Genomic DNA, 14967 nt, shown 5'->3' on the forward strand with positions numbered 1-14967 from the left:
AAAATGAAATAATTCTCACGACGTTTCGGCTACAACGCAAGCAGCCGTCTTCAGGTGAAGAATGAGACACTACCAAGCTGCTTGCGTTGTAGCCGAAACGTCGTGAGAATTATTTCATTTTATTATGTTTTATTTTTATTATTTTATTACTTCCCTTCTACGTGACTTTACCGAAAGAACCAAGAAGATGAATCCCTGCAGTCACGAAAGAAGCTTTAAATCGAAAAATTATCCAGTGATCGTGGTGCGACTGTGGTCATCAAGAACAGCGTCCCCAACCTTTCTGGCACCAGGGACCGGTTTCGTGGAAGACCATTTATTCACGGACAGGGCGGGGGGGGGTCATCATTGTGTCTTTCCCCGTTTTCAAAGAAGCTCTCCAGCGACGTTGTTTTTACTCATTTTGGCTACTAGGGGTTAGCAGTTTGTGGGCTTACCAAAACTGTGACTGAGACGAGTGCGCAGTGCGGGAAAGAGGCGCGGATGGAAGTGGTAAATAATGAAACAATGGGGGCGGGTTCCACGCGCGGACTCACCGCTCTCACCTCCTGCTGCTGTGCGGCCCGGTTCCTAACAGGCCACGGCCCGGGGGTTGGGGTCTCCTGACCGAGAACAGACCGTAGTGCAACGTGTAACGACGCAATGCTCCGATACATCAATACGAAGGAGACATCACGGCGGCGATACACCGCTGCTCCTGACGCGATTGTCTGGCATGACCACGTGCATGTGACATTGTAATTGTTGGCTCCGCATCAATTTGTTTAAAATTTGTATTTTTATTTTAACAGGTAAGGCCCACTGAGCTATGTCGCTCTTTATTTTTCAGAAGTCAACCTGGCCGCAAATGATAGCTCAATGAAATGGATAGCAGGCAAACATTTTAAACACGTGTTTCTAAATTTGGAGGAAAAAAACAGAGGACACGGAGAAAATCCACAGGACCATGGGGAGCGGGACACGCAAACTCCAAATACACAGCAGGCGTCAGGGTCGGGATCGAACCCACGCCCTCCTGTATATAATACTCCGACTGATGCTCCTGCTGTTGTGGAGTGACTCATGCAGCCAGCTATGGCTGCAGGGTTTTGGTAGTCCATGTTGTTTGTCGTTTATTGTGAAAATTCCGTCAGTTCCTATGATCACTGTTTCATTGCTTTATTTTGGTGATTTCGAAAAGTTTACTGGTTTGGCCATGTTTGTTTGTTGTAGTATGGAGTTAGACTGATAGCCTTAATCTAAGTTGTATTGTGGTTGTTGTTGTTGTTTGACTTGCATCCCACTGGGATTTTTGCACACAGCGTTGGTGTACGGTGCTTTTTCTGCAATATTTTGCTGTCTTTTCTTGGATTTTCTGTTTGCACTTGTTTTTTGTTTGTTGCGGTTGCACCCGATTCAAGAGCCGAATGGCTCACAGGGCTATACCTAATAAATGAACTTGAATTTGATCAGGCGAGGTAGTTAACATCTCGCCACCGCAGCGCCCTACATCAGCCATACGACAAGAAGAAGATGAAGCAGCTTGGCAGTAGCTGCGTGTGAGCACATCGCCTTGCGTTCCATTCACAGGGAGGCGGCGGCTGAGGAGAGCTCGGAGGCCAGGAGATTCGGAGTCGGGGAGAGCGCCGGGGTGAGGTGGCGATGGCTCGGCCGCTCCTTTGTCTCGCGCTCGTCACGGCGGCCGTGCTGGGGCCGGACTGCTCCACCAGCTCCATCCTCCAGAGCCGGTGGGTGGGGTGCGGGCAGAGGTCGCAACCGGGTACCCGATACCCGTACCCAGCCGGGTACGGGTACCCGTTTGCGACCCTGGTGCGGCCGGGTACGGATATGGGTAGGCCGTGAGTCACTGGTGAGTAACCATTTGTCACTCATTTCCAAACGTCTTGTCTCTTCTCACAATTCAAGTTCCTAGAATCAACCCACCCGCGCCTGCAACATGGCTTCATCCCAGAGGTCGCCATCGGGTACCCGTACCCTACCCGATACCCGGCCGGGTACGGGTAGCCGGGTATCGGGTAGGGTACGGGTATCCGATTGCTACCCTGGTGCGGCCGGGTACGGGTAAGGAATCAAAACCCGTTTGTGACCTCTGGTGCGGGGGGTTCCATCGATGAGACAGTGAAGTCATCATCAGTATCCACGAGCTTTGTCTTAGGGCGCCACGGTGGCGAGGAGATGTTAACTTCCTCGCCTGGTATACAGGAGGTCGTGAGTCTGATCCCGACCCTGACGCCTGCTGTATATTTGGTGTTTGCATGTGTCTCTCTCTCATCATCATCACGGTGGCTAGGAGATGTTAACTTCCTCGCCTGGTATGCAGGAGGTCGTGGGTTCGATCCCGACCCTGACGCCTGCTGTATATTTGGTGTTTGCGTGTCTCTCTCTCATCATCATCACGGTGGCTAGGAGATGTTAACTTCCTCGCCTGGTATGCAGGAGGTCGTGGGTTCGATCCCGACCCTGACGCCTGCTGTATATTTGGTGTTTGCGTGTCTCTCTCTCATCATCATCACGGTGGCAAGGAGATGTTAACTTCCTCGCCTGGTATGCAGGAGGTCGTGGGTTCGATCCCGACCCTGACGCCTGCTGTATATTTGGAGTTTGCGTGTCTCTCTCTCTCTCATCATCATCACGGTGGCTAGGAGATGTTAACTTCCTCGCCTGGTATGCAGGAGGTCGTAGGTTCGATCCCGACCCTGACGACGCCTGCTGCTGTATATTTGGAGTTTGCGTGTCTCTTTCTCATCATCATCATCACGGTGGCTAGGAGATGTCAACTTCCTCGCCTGGTTTGCAAGAGGTTGTGGGTTCGATCCCGACCCTGACGACGCCTGCTGCTGTATATTTGGAGTTTGCGTGTCTCTCTCCCCGTGGTCGTGTGGATTTTTCTCCGGGCCCTCCGGTTTTTCTCTCCAAATTTAGAATCAACATCACGCATCTAAGAGTATGTGGCTGCTTCTATAAATGTCCACGTGATCAGCCCACTTCGTTGAGCTATCGTTTGTGGCCAGGTGGCTTCTAAAACAGAGCGATACAGCTCAGTGGGCCTTAGACCTGGTAAAATACAAAATATATAGTTTAGTTCAGTTAACTAATACCTTATATGAATTTATATAGCAGCGCCTTATTCCAAATGAGCTTTACAACAATTATAACGATTGCAGATAAGATTATAGTGGTTGAGGTAATAAAGAGTGTGGATGGGAGAGGTTGTGGTGTAGTTATGGTGACAAGAGGGTTTCGGGTAGGGGTTGGGGTAGTGATGGGGGTAGTGACAGGGGTAGTGACAGGGGTTGTAATCGGGGTAGTGATGGGGGTAGTGATGTGTGTGCTGTGTGTGTGCACTGTGTGTGTGTGTCCGCTGTGTGTGTGCACTGTGTGTGTGCACTGTGTGTGTGTCCGCTGTGTGTGTGTGCTGTGCATGTGTGTTCAGCTGTCATGTATTGTGTCGGCCTTCATATGTGCTTTGTCTCTGCACCGTGCCGTCGTTTTTCTCCAGCTCGCTGGCGGACGGCCACTGCCAGGGCAACCACCGCCTGACCCCGAGGAGTCGCTCGGACTTTGAACTCGCCGTGAACATGCCCGACGTTCGCCCTCGCCAGGTGAGCACGGGGAAACGTTTATCGGCAACAACCTTTGGGCAATGTTCCACGTGCTTTGAAGAGGGTCCCAGGGCATGCTTCAAGTTCAAGTTAATTTATTAGGTATAGCCCTGTGAGCCATTCGGCTCTTAAATCGGGTGCAACCGCAACAAACAAAAAACAAAAACACGAACAAAAAACATCTTAAAGTGAATATGTGACTGAGTGCAAACAGAAAATCCAAGAAAAGACAGCAAAATATTGCAGAAAAAGCAGCGTACACAAAAATGTGCAGAAATCCCAGTGGGATGCAAGTCAAACAACAACAACCACAAGACAACTTAGATTAAGGCCATCAGTCTAACTCTGTACTACAACAAACAAACATGGCCAAACCAAAAAACTGATCACCAAAATAAAGCCATGATTGATGCCAGCGTTAAGTTTCTTTGTGCTCCGCTCATGTGCAGCACTGCCAATGCAGCAGCAGCAGCAAGGACCTCAAATAACTCGCCGTTGTTGTTTGAAAAAGAAAATAACTATTATCAGTCCTCCACCAAAAACAAACGGTATCAATGCCGATTTGAAGCTTTCATGACTGCAGGAATCCATACTCTTTGGTTCTTTCGGTAAAGTCACGTAGGTATAAAATAAAATAAATCACGACGTTTCGGGCGCAGCACAAGTGAGTTGCTAAGAAACGTCGTGATTTATTTTATTTTATACCTACGTGACTTTATCGAAAAAACCAAAAAATATTATCAATGCCACATAATGAGCGGTGGCCAATGAGAAATGGAGTTGTTGAGCTCCTAAATTCACTCCGCTGTCCGGATATGGAACTGCCTCCCTGATGAGCACATTGTCGGCGAGATCACCGATTCTGCTCTTCAGGCCCTTAAATGCCGAGCACGCACGCGCACACACGGGACAGCTTCCAACTTCCCTGCACGCGCCTTGTGGGGACGACTGAGAGTCTTAGAGCTGCAGTGAACCAATGATGTACGGCTGTCGTTCACAATGGCACCCAGTAAAAAACACAAAAAAGCATCGGAGACTCGGAGCTGGATGTTCTGTATTATTCACCGAGTTTTCTCTCTCTCCCGCTCTCGCAGGCCGACACATATCTCTGCACGGCCGTCCCCATGCCGGCCAAGCAGCTGTCCTACATCGGTACACGCGCGCGCACAGACACGCACGCACACGGACACACGCACGCACGCGCCGCGGAATCTAAGGGCGTACGCTCGGCATTCGTGGGGAAATATACATTGGTCAATGCGAGATTTGTAACGAGCGCCATCGTCGGCAAACAAAAATATTTACTGAATAGCGGACTTCAGTTGGCGGAGACTGCTCCAGATCACCAGAGCTGCAGATGAAAAGCTGTGTTCTGCTGTTCTAGACCGAGTTGATTTCACACTGAGCAGCAGCAGTAGCACAGCAGATTAGCGTAGGTGTCGTGATGGTACCTATGGGTGGATGGCATCGCCCAGGTAGGTTGGTTGACCGGTTGGTCGTCTTTGCTATACAAGCGAGTACCTCGATCTTCACCTGGACCCTCTCCTGCACCGGTGAGCAGCCGCGGGCTCCTTCGCCAGGCGTCAGAGGTTGCAACCGGGTACCCGATACCCGTACCCTACCCGATACCCGGCTACCCGTACCCGGCCGGGTACGGGTACGGGTACCCGTTTGCGACCCTGGTGCGGCCGGGTACGGGTAGGCCGTGAGTCACTGGTGAGTAACTGTTTGTCACTCATTTCCCAACGTCTTGTCTCTTCTCACAATTCAAGTTCCTAGAATCAACCCACCCGCGCCTGCAACATGGCTTCATCCCAGAGGTCGCAATCAGGTACCCGATGCCCGTACCCTACCCAGGTACGGGTAGGGTACGAGTACAGCCGGGTACGGGTACCCGTTTGCGACCCTGGTGCGGCCGGGTACGGGTAAGGAATCAAACCCGTTTGCGACCTCTGCCAGGCGTGGAGGAGCTCGCCAGAGGCGGGGCCAGGCTCACGACTCTGGCGACGTGGCTGTGTTTTGGAGACGCTGGAAGTGTCTGCTTAGCCGATCGTTGTTGGGTCCTTACAGCGGCAGCAGCAGCTGAGAGTTTGCAAGAGTCAAGGCGCTGCAACAGGATGAAATGAATCCGCGAGAGAAAGAATGATAAATTATGTTAATGTCGAAGGAAGCCAATCAGCGTGAACGGGCGGCCTAATGTGGGGCTTTCTCCGATCGACAAATCGTCTCTTTTGATCTAGAAATCATGTGAAAGGAATGACTAACAATGATAACATTTGTATTCAAAATATGACACATTGATCCATGCTTGATCCATGCTCCAACATATGCACGGGTTGTATTGTAACGAAACAATCGGTTGATTCTTGTTTTATCGTGCATTGGATCGTAAAAAATACGTCGATTCCCGTTCCAGTATTCCTTATATGGGCAAAGCCACACCAAATTACTCCATACAAGAGCCTTAAACATGAGCATAATTTATCATTAATTCTGTCGCGGATTCATTTGATCCTATTACAGTGCATGGTGACTAAAAATAAGGCCACGTATTTGCACGCACTGGGAATCGTTGACGATATATGTTGGTGACAAGCACTTGGGAATGTGACACAGAACGCTCAAGCTCATGGGGACACCCGTTGGTGTATGCTCATATGCTCACATTATCATGGTGCATGTCCTTTTCATTAAAATGTTAAAGCATGGCATTTCAAACATTGATTGAAACATCGAAACAGAATGACTGTGTATTAGTGGACCTAAGAAGATTTCAACGAATAATGTACCCGGAGACGGCGTTTTAAACTGTGTCTGTGTTAAAATCAGATTTTAATTTTTGTTTACAAAACATTGTTGAATGATAATACAATTCACAATCGAAATGTTCCTGCCTGTGATGACCTTCCCCTATCCCGTTCCTGTCCTCCACATCCCACAGTCGACTTCGAACCTCAGGCCGTGCCAGGCGTGACACACCACATGCTTCTGTTCGGCTGTGAACTACCGGCTTCTTCCAAGCTATACTGGTATCTACCTTGCTTTGTTATTGTCTAAGACCCAATCAGAGACTGGTCTGTCAGTCTATTGTCTAGAGACCCAATCAGAGACCGGTCCGTCAGTCTATTGTCTAGAGGCCCCATCAGAGATTGGTCTGTCAGTCTATTGTCTAGAGACCCCATCAGAGACTGGTCTGTCAGTCTATTGTCTAGAGACCCAATCAGAGACTGGTCTGTCAGTCTATTGTCTAGAGACCCCATCAGAGACCGATCTGACAGTCTATTGTCTAGTGACCCCATCAGAGACAGATCTGTCAGTCTATTGTCTAGAGACCCCATCAGAGACTGGTCTGTCAGTCTATTGTCTAGAGACCCCATCAGAGACCGGTCTGTCAGTCTATTGTCTAGAGACCCAATCAGAGATTGGTCTGCCAGTCTATTGTCTAGAGACCAAATCAGAGACCGGTCTGTCAGTCTATTGTCTAGAGACCCCGTCAGAGACCGGTCTGTCAGTCTATTATCTAGAGACCCAATCAGAGATTGGTCTGTCAGTCTATTGTCTAGAGACCCAATCAGAGATTGGTCTGCCAGTCTATTGTCTAGAGACCCCATCAGAGACCAGTCTGACAGTCTATTGTCTAGAGACCCCATCAGAGATTGGTCTGTCAGTCTATTGTCTAAGACCCAATCAGAGACTGGTCTGTCAGTCTATTGTCTAGAGACCCCATCAGAGGCCGGTCTGTCAGTCTATTGTCTATAGACCCAATCAGAGATTGGTCTGCCAGTCTATTGTCTAGAGACCAAATCAGAGACCGGTCTGTCAGTCTATTGTCTAGAAACCCCATCAGAGACTGGTCTGTCAGTCTATTGTCTAGAGACCCCATCAGAGGCCGGTCTCTCAGTCTATTGTCTAGAGACCCCATCAGAGACCGGTCTGTCAGTCTAGAGACCCAATCAGAGATTGGTCTGCCAGTCTATTGTTTAGAGACCCCATCAGTCTCTAGTTCATGCCCTGTGTCCCAGTAGCGGCTGGTAGCCTCATGCCCTGTGTACCACTGACCCTGCCACCCCGCTCCACCCGCCCCCAGGAACTGTGGCTCCCGCGCAGGTCCCTGTGCTGACGAAGCGAAGATCGTTTACTCGTGGGCACACGACGCCCCGGCCACTCGCCTGCCGCCTGGTACAACAACAACAACCGCCATTCATCACTAAGTGGCGGTGATGTCACCACTAGGCTATGTGCATGTTAACGCCACTTGAAGGGTCGAACGCCCGCTGACAGGAGGTCAGGGGGCAGACCCAGTAGGTGCCATGGGTCGACTTCTGTGCCCCCACCGTGCCAGGCACACACGGAGAAAAAAATAACAATGCCATGCTGAGACTCAAGAATAATTTCGTTCCGGCGCTGCATTTGGACGTTTGACCTGTTCCTATGAAATCAGTGTGTTTTGTCTGTATGCGGGAAAAAGCCGCACACAAACCCCACGCATTCGAGGGTGTGACACTGAGATGTGGGTCAGAACATGCAGTGTGTGAGACGGTGTTAACTCCTACACGACCGCCGGTCGGTTCGGTAGATGTCTCTTCGTAGGTCTGTGAACGAGACCACCGTTGGTTTTCCCAGATATTTAAGCGGCTAGAGTGAGCGTACTGCGTGTGTGTGTCTGTGGGGAGCGGTAGAGTAGCGGTTCGCGCGCTGCGATACGAATCTGGCGACCCGAGTTCGATTCCTGCTCACGGCCACCAACACTGTTGATGATTATCTGAATCAGTCCTGGTCCTCTCCTAGGTCGACTCAGCCTCAAAAGAGTACCTGGTTTGGTGTGTGTAAACATCGCCACTCGAGAGACAAAGTCGGCCAGCAATGGTTCACACCAACCCCTCGTGTGCTGTGCCGGCCTGCTTCCGTAGGTGCTCGCTAACGGCACTTGCCCCTTACAGTCTGTAAAGGCTACACGGGTGACATTTGTCTTTGTGCTGCAGGCGTGGGCTACATGGTGGGCGGACACAGTCAGATCGGGTACCTGGTGCTGCAAGTTCACTACGGCTCCATCTCGGCGTTCACGCGAGGTGAGCTCCGGCTTCAAACTTCGCAGCAGTGGATAGAGAATGGTGGTAGTGAGGTTATTGGTGACGGGCGCATTGTGTGTGCGTGTGCTTGTGTGTGTGACGATTATCTGAACCGATCCTCGGCCTCCCCTAGGTCGATTCAGCCTCAAATGAGTACCTTGTGAGGGTGTGTAAACATCGCCACTGGGGAGACAAAGGCGGTCTGGCGTGGTGCTGGCCACTCCCTCATATACCGCACGGGCCTACTCGCTAACAGCACTTGCCCCAACAGTCTGTTAAGGCTACACGGAGGATCTTTGTCTTTGTTTGTGTACGGATAGGTGGGCGCACGGGGGACTGCTCCGGAGTGAATCTTCACATGACGATGGACAGGTGAGTGCAGGGATCCATTCATCCAGCCCACCACATGCGGTCCTGTGCACCTCTCGATATGGATGGATGTTGAACTTCTTTCAATGTGGCTATTATTTACACAAACCTGTCAAGCCCTTATCAGTTCCCTACCTTATTACAGACCAATTCAGACCTCATTGGTCACCCCGTGCCCCTTTTAAATCTCGACGTTCATCCAAAAAATTGCCATCACAAGTGAGAAACACAAACAAATAGACAATTTTCTTTGTGCCCGTATTGAAACGAGCTGTACGCCATATGGACCTGAAAACTCAATTTCCCTGCACAAGAAAACGGGCTAAACCGTATGGGTTGACATGCGCCAGCTACTCCAATCGGAGGTACACACATACATACACACATTTCTATGCATGCATAAGCCGAAATCACTATGCGGTGTTAGGGGCCGTCCATAAATGACGTCACGCACCTAGGGGGTGGGGGGGTCTCAGACATTTGTGACGATGTGTGACGAGGGGGGGGGGGGTTGAGAAATGTGACGTCACATCAAAATGCGCAACTTTAAATAAATATAGACAACACCACGTTCTACTTAATTAAATAGACTTTTTAATACATGTTTTCTCCTACAACATCAGAGTGCAGCGCCACATCAAATACGCACTAAAATGACAATAGTTTAAAGCTATTTGAAGCATTTTTTGAGGGGGGGGGGGGCAGAGCTTTGTGACGTCATATTTGAGGGGGGGGGGTCTGACTTTTTGTGACGCCGTGTGGCGACGGGATCGGGGGGGGGGGGTCAAAAATCGTCCAAAATCGCGTGACGTCATTTATGGACGGCCCCTTACGTGAATTTGTGACAGAACCCTTTGGTAAGTGTTACAACACCCTTACGATCAGACATACAGACACATACAGTACATCTATACAAAGACCCCCCCCCCCCATATAGCTTGAACATCCGCTTGCAAGCGCTGTTCGTGAGCGCCTGCACAGAACACGAGGTGGTGGATGGCCAATAAACATTCCCGGCCACCTTTGTCTTCCCCAGTGTGTATGTTTACACACAGCATCAAGTGTCCCTGTACAGCTCAGTTCATCTTCTTGGTTCTTTCGGTAAAGTCACGTAGAATGGAAATAATAAAATAATAAAAAATACAACATAATAAAATAATTCCCACGACGTTTCGGCCACAACGCAAGCAGCCGTCCTCAGGTGAAGAACAGGTCTTTCGGGAAGACAGAGTCCATTCAGACTGCGTTGTGGCCGAAACGTCGTGGCAATAATTTTATTATGTTTTATTTTATTTTATTATTTCCATTCTACGTGACTTTACCGAAAGAACCAAGAAGATGAATCCCTGCGGTCACGAAAGCTTTAAATCGAAATTTAGCTCAGTTCATCTTAAGGAAGGCTTAGGATGCGTTAAAGATACTTGTCACCGATGTTGGCCGTGAGCAGGAGTTGAACACGGATCACATGGTTAGTGAACGCTACACTACTGCTCCCCCTTACACATGCATTTATAACACAGACAAAGATCCCCCCATGTAGCCTTAACAGACTGTTGGGGCAAGTGCTGTTAGTGAGTAGCACCTATGAAGGTCGGCATGGCAGACGAGGGGGGTGGGTGGCCAGCACCACGCCCGGCCGCCTTTGTCTCCCTTAGTGGCGATGTTTACACACCGCACCAGGTACTCATTTGAGGCTGAGTCGACCTAGAGGAAGCGCAGGACCAGTGCAGATAATCGTCACCGGTCATGGTCATGAGCGGGAATCGAACTCGGGTTGTTGGGTTCGAAGCGCAGCGCGCTAACCGCTACACTACCGCTGCCTGTATATATACAGGGCGAGATGTTAACTACCTCGCCTGGTATACAGGAGGTCGTGGGTTCGATTCCGACCCTGACGCCTGCTGCTGTATATTGGGAGTTTGCGTGTTCTCGCGGTGGTCGCAAGGATTTTTCTCCGGTTTTTCCCTCCACGTTTAGAATATCGACATCACCACGCGTTTAGAGCATTTGGCTGCTATACATTTTACACGTGATGATGATGATGATGTTGATAAGCCACTTCGTTGAGCTATCATTTGTGGCCAGGTCGCTTCTAAAAACAAAGCTGTGTAGCTCAGTGGGCCTTACCTTTTAAAATAAAATGTTTAATAGTTTAGTTAATTTACACATCCGTATCGCGTATCCGCTAAGCGTAGACCTACATGAACATCACAGTGTACATAACAGCCCTATGGCGAGGTGAACATCGCCCTACTGCATGGCGTTTGCCAAAGTGAGTGGCGTGTGTTTCCCCCCCCTCCATGTATTCCCCCCCCCCCCGTGTGCCCCCCCCTCACCCTCTGTGTGCCCCCCCCCCCACCCTCTGTGTGTCCCCCACCCCTCCATGTGCCCCCCCCCCCCTCCGTGTGTTCCCCCCCCCCCCGTGTGTTTCCCCTCCCCTCCGTGCGTCCCCCCCCCCCTCCGTGTGTCCCCCCCCTCCGTGTGTGTGTCCCCCCCCCCACCCTCTGTGTGTCCCCCACCCCTCCATGTGCCCCCCCTCCGTGTGTCCCCCCCCCCACCCTCTGTGAGTCCCCCCCCCACCCTCTGTGTGTCCCCTCCCCCCCCGTGTGTTTCCTCCCCCCACCCTCTGTGTGTCCCCCACCCCTCCATGTCCCCCCCCCCTCCGTGTGTCCCCCACCCCACCCTCTCTGTGTGTCCCCCACCCCCCCCGTGCATTCCCCCTGCAGGCAGCCGCTGCTGGCTGGGATGTACATGCTCATGGCTCCCAACGTGGAGATCCCCCCCGGACTGGATGGTGAGTGCTCACACTAATCGCGCTGCCGCCGTGAGGCGAGGGGGAACCTCCGATTAGCACAGTTGGCTACGTACGGTGCGAAAGAAGTTCAACGTACGTGTGCATACGCACACAACCTATCAGCAGATTGCCTTGGACTGTGCGCCCGGTCTCATCACGTCTCGCAAGCTAAGCAGAGCAGTGTTAAACCATAACAGTGTTGAACCATAACAGTGTTAAACCACCATTGGAACCTCATTTGCCAGAAGAAAAAATATGATAATTGTTTTTTTACCCTTTTATCTGGCATCATCTGGTCCAACACCATGTGAGACTAGGCTCTAAGGAAAGCTGTCTCGGGTGTGGACCAATCAACTTCAAGGACAGTGCATAGATTATCAGAGTTATGTTTTTTGTTTGCATTACGACTGCAGGTATTGTGGTCTATGCAAACATGGCTCCTTGTAAATAAGGTGTCAGTTTTGTTGCCAGATAAAAGGGTAAAAAAACAATTATCAGTGTTAAACCAGAGCAGTGTTAAACCATAACAGTGTTAAACCATAACAGTGTTTAACCGGCTTTGTGTCGCTTTGCCCGCAGGCGTCAACGCGGATGTGGCGTGCTCCTACGGCCACAAGTACCCCATCTACCCCTTCGCCTACCGCGTGCACACCCACAGCCTTGGTGAGGCTCCGCCAGCAGCCTCGCGGGACGCGCTTCGTCTCTGCGCGTGTCGGTGAAGATAACCAAGGGTTGATAGTAGAGGTGGGGGGTTGGGGTTTGTTGGGTTAGATCGCGTAAATATAAATGTGGTGTCGATAAACCCGCCACCGCCACCACCCGACACAGCCAATCGGTCAGGTTTGCCACGTAAACATTTACCGTAAAGTGTGTGTAGTGGGTTTACTCTCCAACACGCAACCGGTTAGTGCGGAACTACTAACGAATTGTAAATGTGTGTGTGTGTAGTGGGTTTACTCTCCAACACACAACCGGTTAGTGCTGAACTAGTAACGAATTGTAAATGTGTGTGTGTAGTGGGTTCACTCTCCAACACACAACTGGTTAGTGCTGAACTTGTAACGAATTTTAAATGTGTGTGTGTGTAGTGGGTTTACTCTCCAACACACAACTGGTTAGTGCTGAACTTGTAACGAATTGTAAATGTGTGTGTGTGTAGTGGGTTTACTCTCCAACACACAACCGGTTAGTGCTGAACTAGTAACGAATTGTAAATGTGTGTGTGTGTAGTGGGTTTACTCTCCAACACACAACTGGTTAGTGCTGAACTTGTAACGAATTTTAAATGTGTGTGTGTAGTGGGTTTACTCTCCAACACACAACTGGATAGTGCTGAACTATTAGCGAATTGTAAATGTGTGTGTGTGGTGGGTTTACTCTCCAACACACAGCCAGTTAGTGCTGAACTAGTAACGAATTGTAAATGTGTGTGTGTAGTGGGTTTTCTCTCCAACACACAACTGGTTAGTGCTAACGAATTGGCCACGTTCTGTTTACGTGACACAAACCCTTACTGATTGGCTGTGTCGGGTGGTGGTGGTGGCGGGTTTATCGACACCACATTTATATTTACGCGATCTAACCCGAAAAAAGCCTCTATTATGTATAATATTGGTCGCGAAAGCCTCCTACGTGTTAAAGCAGGTTTGAGTTTGAATGGGAGCTCACCATGCATGACTAAACAGGCTTTATTGGCGGCTGCTGCTGCTGCGGGGTTGCATTGTGGGCAGCAGAAGGCAGTGGTGGAGCAACATGCGCTATGGGGCCGTCCATAAATGACGTCACGCACCTCGGGGGGGGGGGGGGTGGTCAGACATTTGTGACGATGTGTGACGAAGGGAGGGGTTTGAGAAATGTGACGTCACGTCAAAATGCGCAACTTTAAATAAATATAGACAACACGTTCTACTTAATTAAATAGACTTTTTAATTAATGTTTTCTCCTACAACATCAGAGTGCAGCGCCACATTAAATACGCACGATAATGACAATAGTTTAAAGCGATTTGAAGCATTTTTTATTTTTTTTGGGGGGGGGGGCAGAACTTTGTGACGTCATATTTTAGGGGGAGGTCTGACTTTTTGTGACGCCGTGTGACTAGGGGGGGGGGGAGGGGGTTGAAAATCGTCCAAAATCGCGTGACGTCATTTATGGACGGCCCCTATTGCGCTGTACCCTCTATGTTCCCACATTCTGTGCTCCCCCACCATCACCAATCTGCACCGGCCAGGCCCGGTCAAGTACGGCAAGGCGTGGGGAGATCCTCATCCAGCAGTGGACCGATGAAGGGCTGCACTTGTAGCCGAGCCAGTCTAACGTGTGCACTGCGAGTGACGATCAAAATCATTATGTCAGCTACCCGCGAAGAATCATTTCATACACACGCTTACGCCTAATACTGACCCTAACGTGAAGCGCTATCCCTTGCTGGCGTGCGCTGGAGTGTGAATCCCATAGTGGAAGCGTTATTATTGCTATGTTTGTGTTCGTGACGGTGACGTCCACTGACTGCCAACACTCTCCCTCTCACTCAGCGCCGTGACCCCTGCAAGAATTGCCCCCGTGTCATCACCTCTGTCACCTCTCTGTGCCTCCATCCATCCGTCCGTCCATCTGTCTGTGCGTCTCTGATGGGGAGTGAGATGGTGTCGCGGGTTAGCGCGCCGCGCTGCGAACACGGCTGTGACCCGAAATTCGATTCCCGTTCACGGCCACCAACACCAGTGATGACGAATCGGTCCTGGGCCTCCCCTAGGTCGATTCGGCCTCAAATGAGTACCTTGTGGAGGTGTGTAAACATCGCCACTGGGGAGACAAAGGCGGCCGGGCGGGCGCGGTGCTGGCCACCCACTCCCTCTGGTGCCGCGCCAACCTTCCTAAAGTGCTTTTAAAGCTTTCGTGACTGCAGGGATTCATCTTCTTGGTTCTTTCGGTAAAGTCACGTAGAAGGGAAATAATAAAATCATTCAGACGCTGTCTTTCCGACAGACCTGTTCTTCACCTGAGGATGGCTGCTTGCGTTGTGGCCGAAACGTCGTGAGAATTATTTTATTATATTTTATTTTTACTATTTTATTATTTCCCTTCTACGTGACTTTACCGAAAGAACCAAGAAGACTTCCTAAAGTGCTC

The 14967-nt window shown here is 50.3% G+C and overlaps 1 protein-coding gene across 1 annotated transcript in view; it reads left to right on the forward strand.

Annotated features, from left to right (window-relative positions):
• LOC144736168 (peptidyl-glycine alpha-amidating monooxygenase B-like) overlaps window positions 1-14967 on the forward strand; it is a 48954-nt gene that overhangs the window by 10253 nt on the left and 23734 nt on the right. The window contains exons 2-10 of the mRNA XM_078618754.1: window positions 1570-1727; window positions 3500-3602; window positions 4697-4754; window positions 6544-6631; window positions 7690-7781; window positions 8585-8671; window positions 8992-9043; window positions 11767-11834; window positions 12414-12497. Of these exons, the coding sequence (XP_078474880.1) occupies window positions 1642-1727; window positions 3500-3602; window positions 4697-4754; window positions 6544-6631; window positions 7690-7781; window positions 8585-8671; window positions 8992-9043; window positions 11767-11834; window positions 12414-12497 (718 nt within the window). The 5' untranslated portion in view covers window positions 1570-1641. The remainder of the gene's footprint in view (window positions 1-1569; window positions 1728-3499; window positions 3603-4696; window positions 4755-6543; window positions 6632-7689; window positions 7782-8584; window positions 8672-8991; window positions 9044-11766; window positions 11835-12413; window positions 12498-14967) is intronic.

Source organism: Lampetra planeri, chromosome 59 (genome assembly GCF_965212315.1).
Source record: "Lampetra planeri chromosome 59, kcLamPlan1.2.h2, whole genome shotgun sequence".
Lineage (NCBI taxonomy): Eukaryota > Metazoa > Chordata > Hyperoartia > Petromyzontiformes > Petromyzontidae > Lampetra > Lampetra planeri.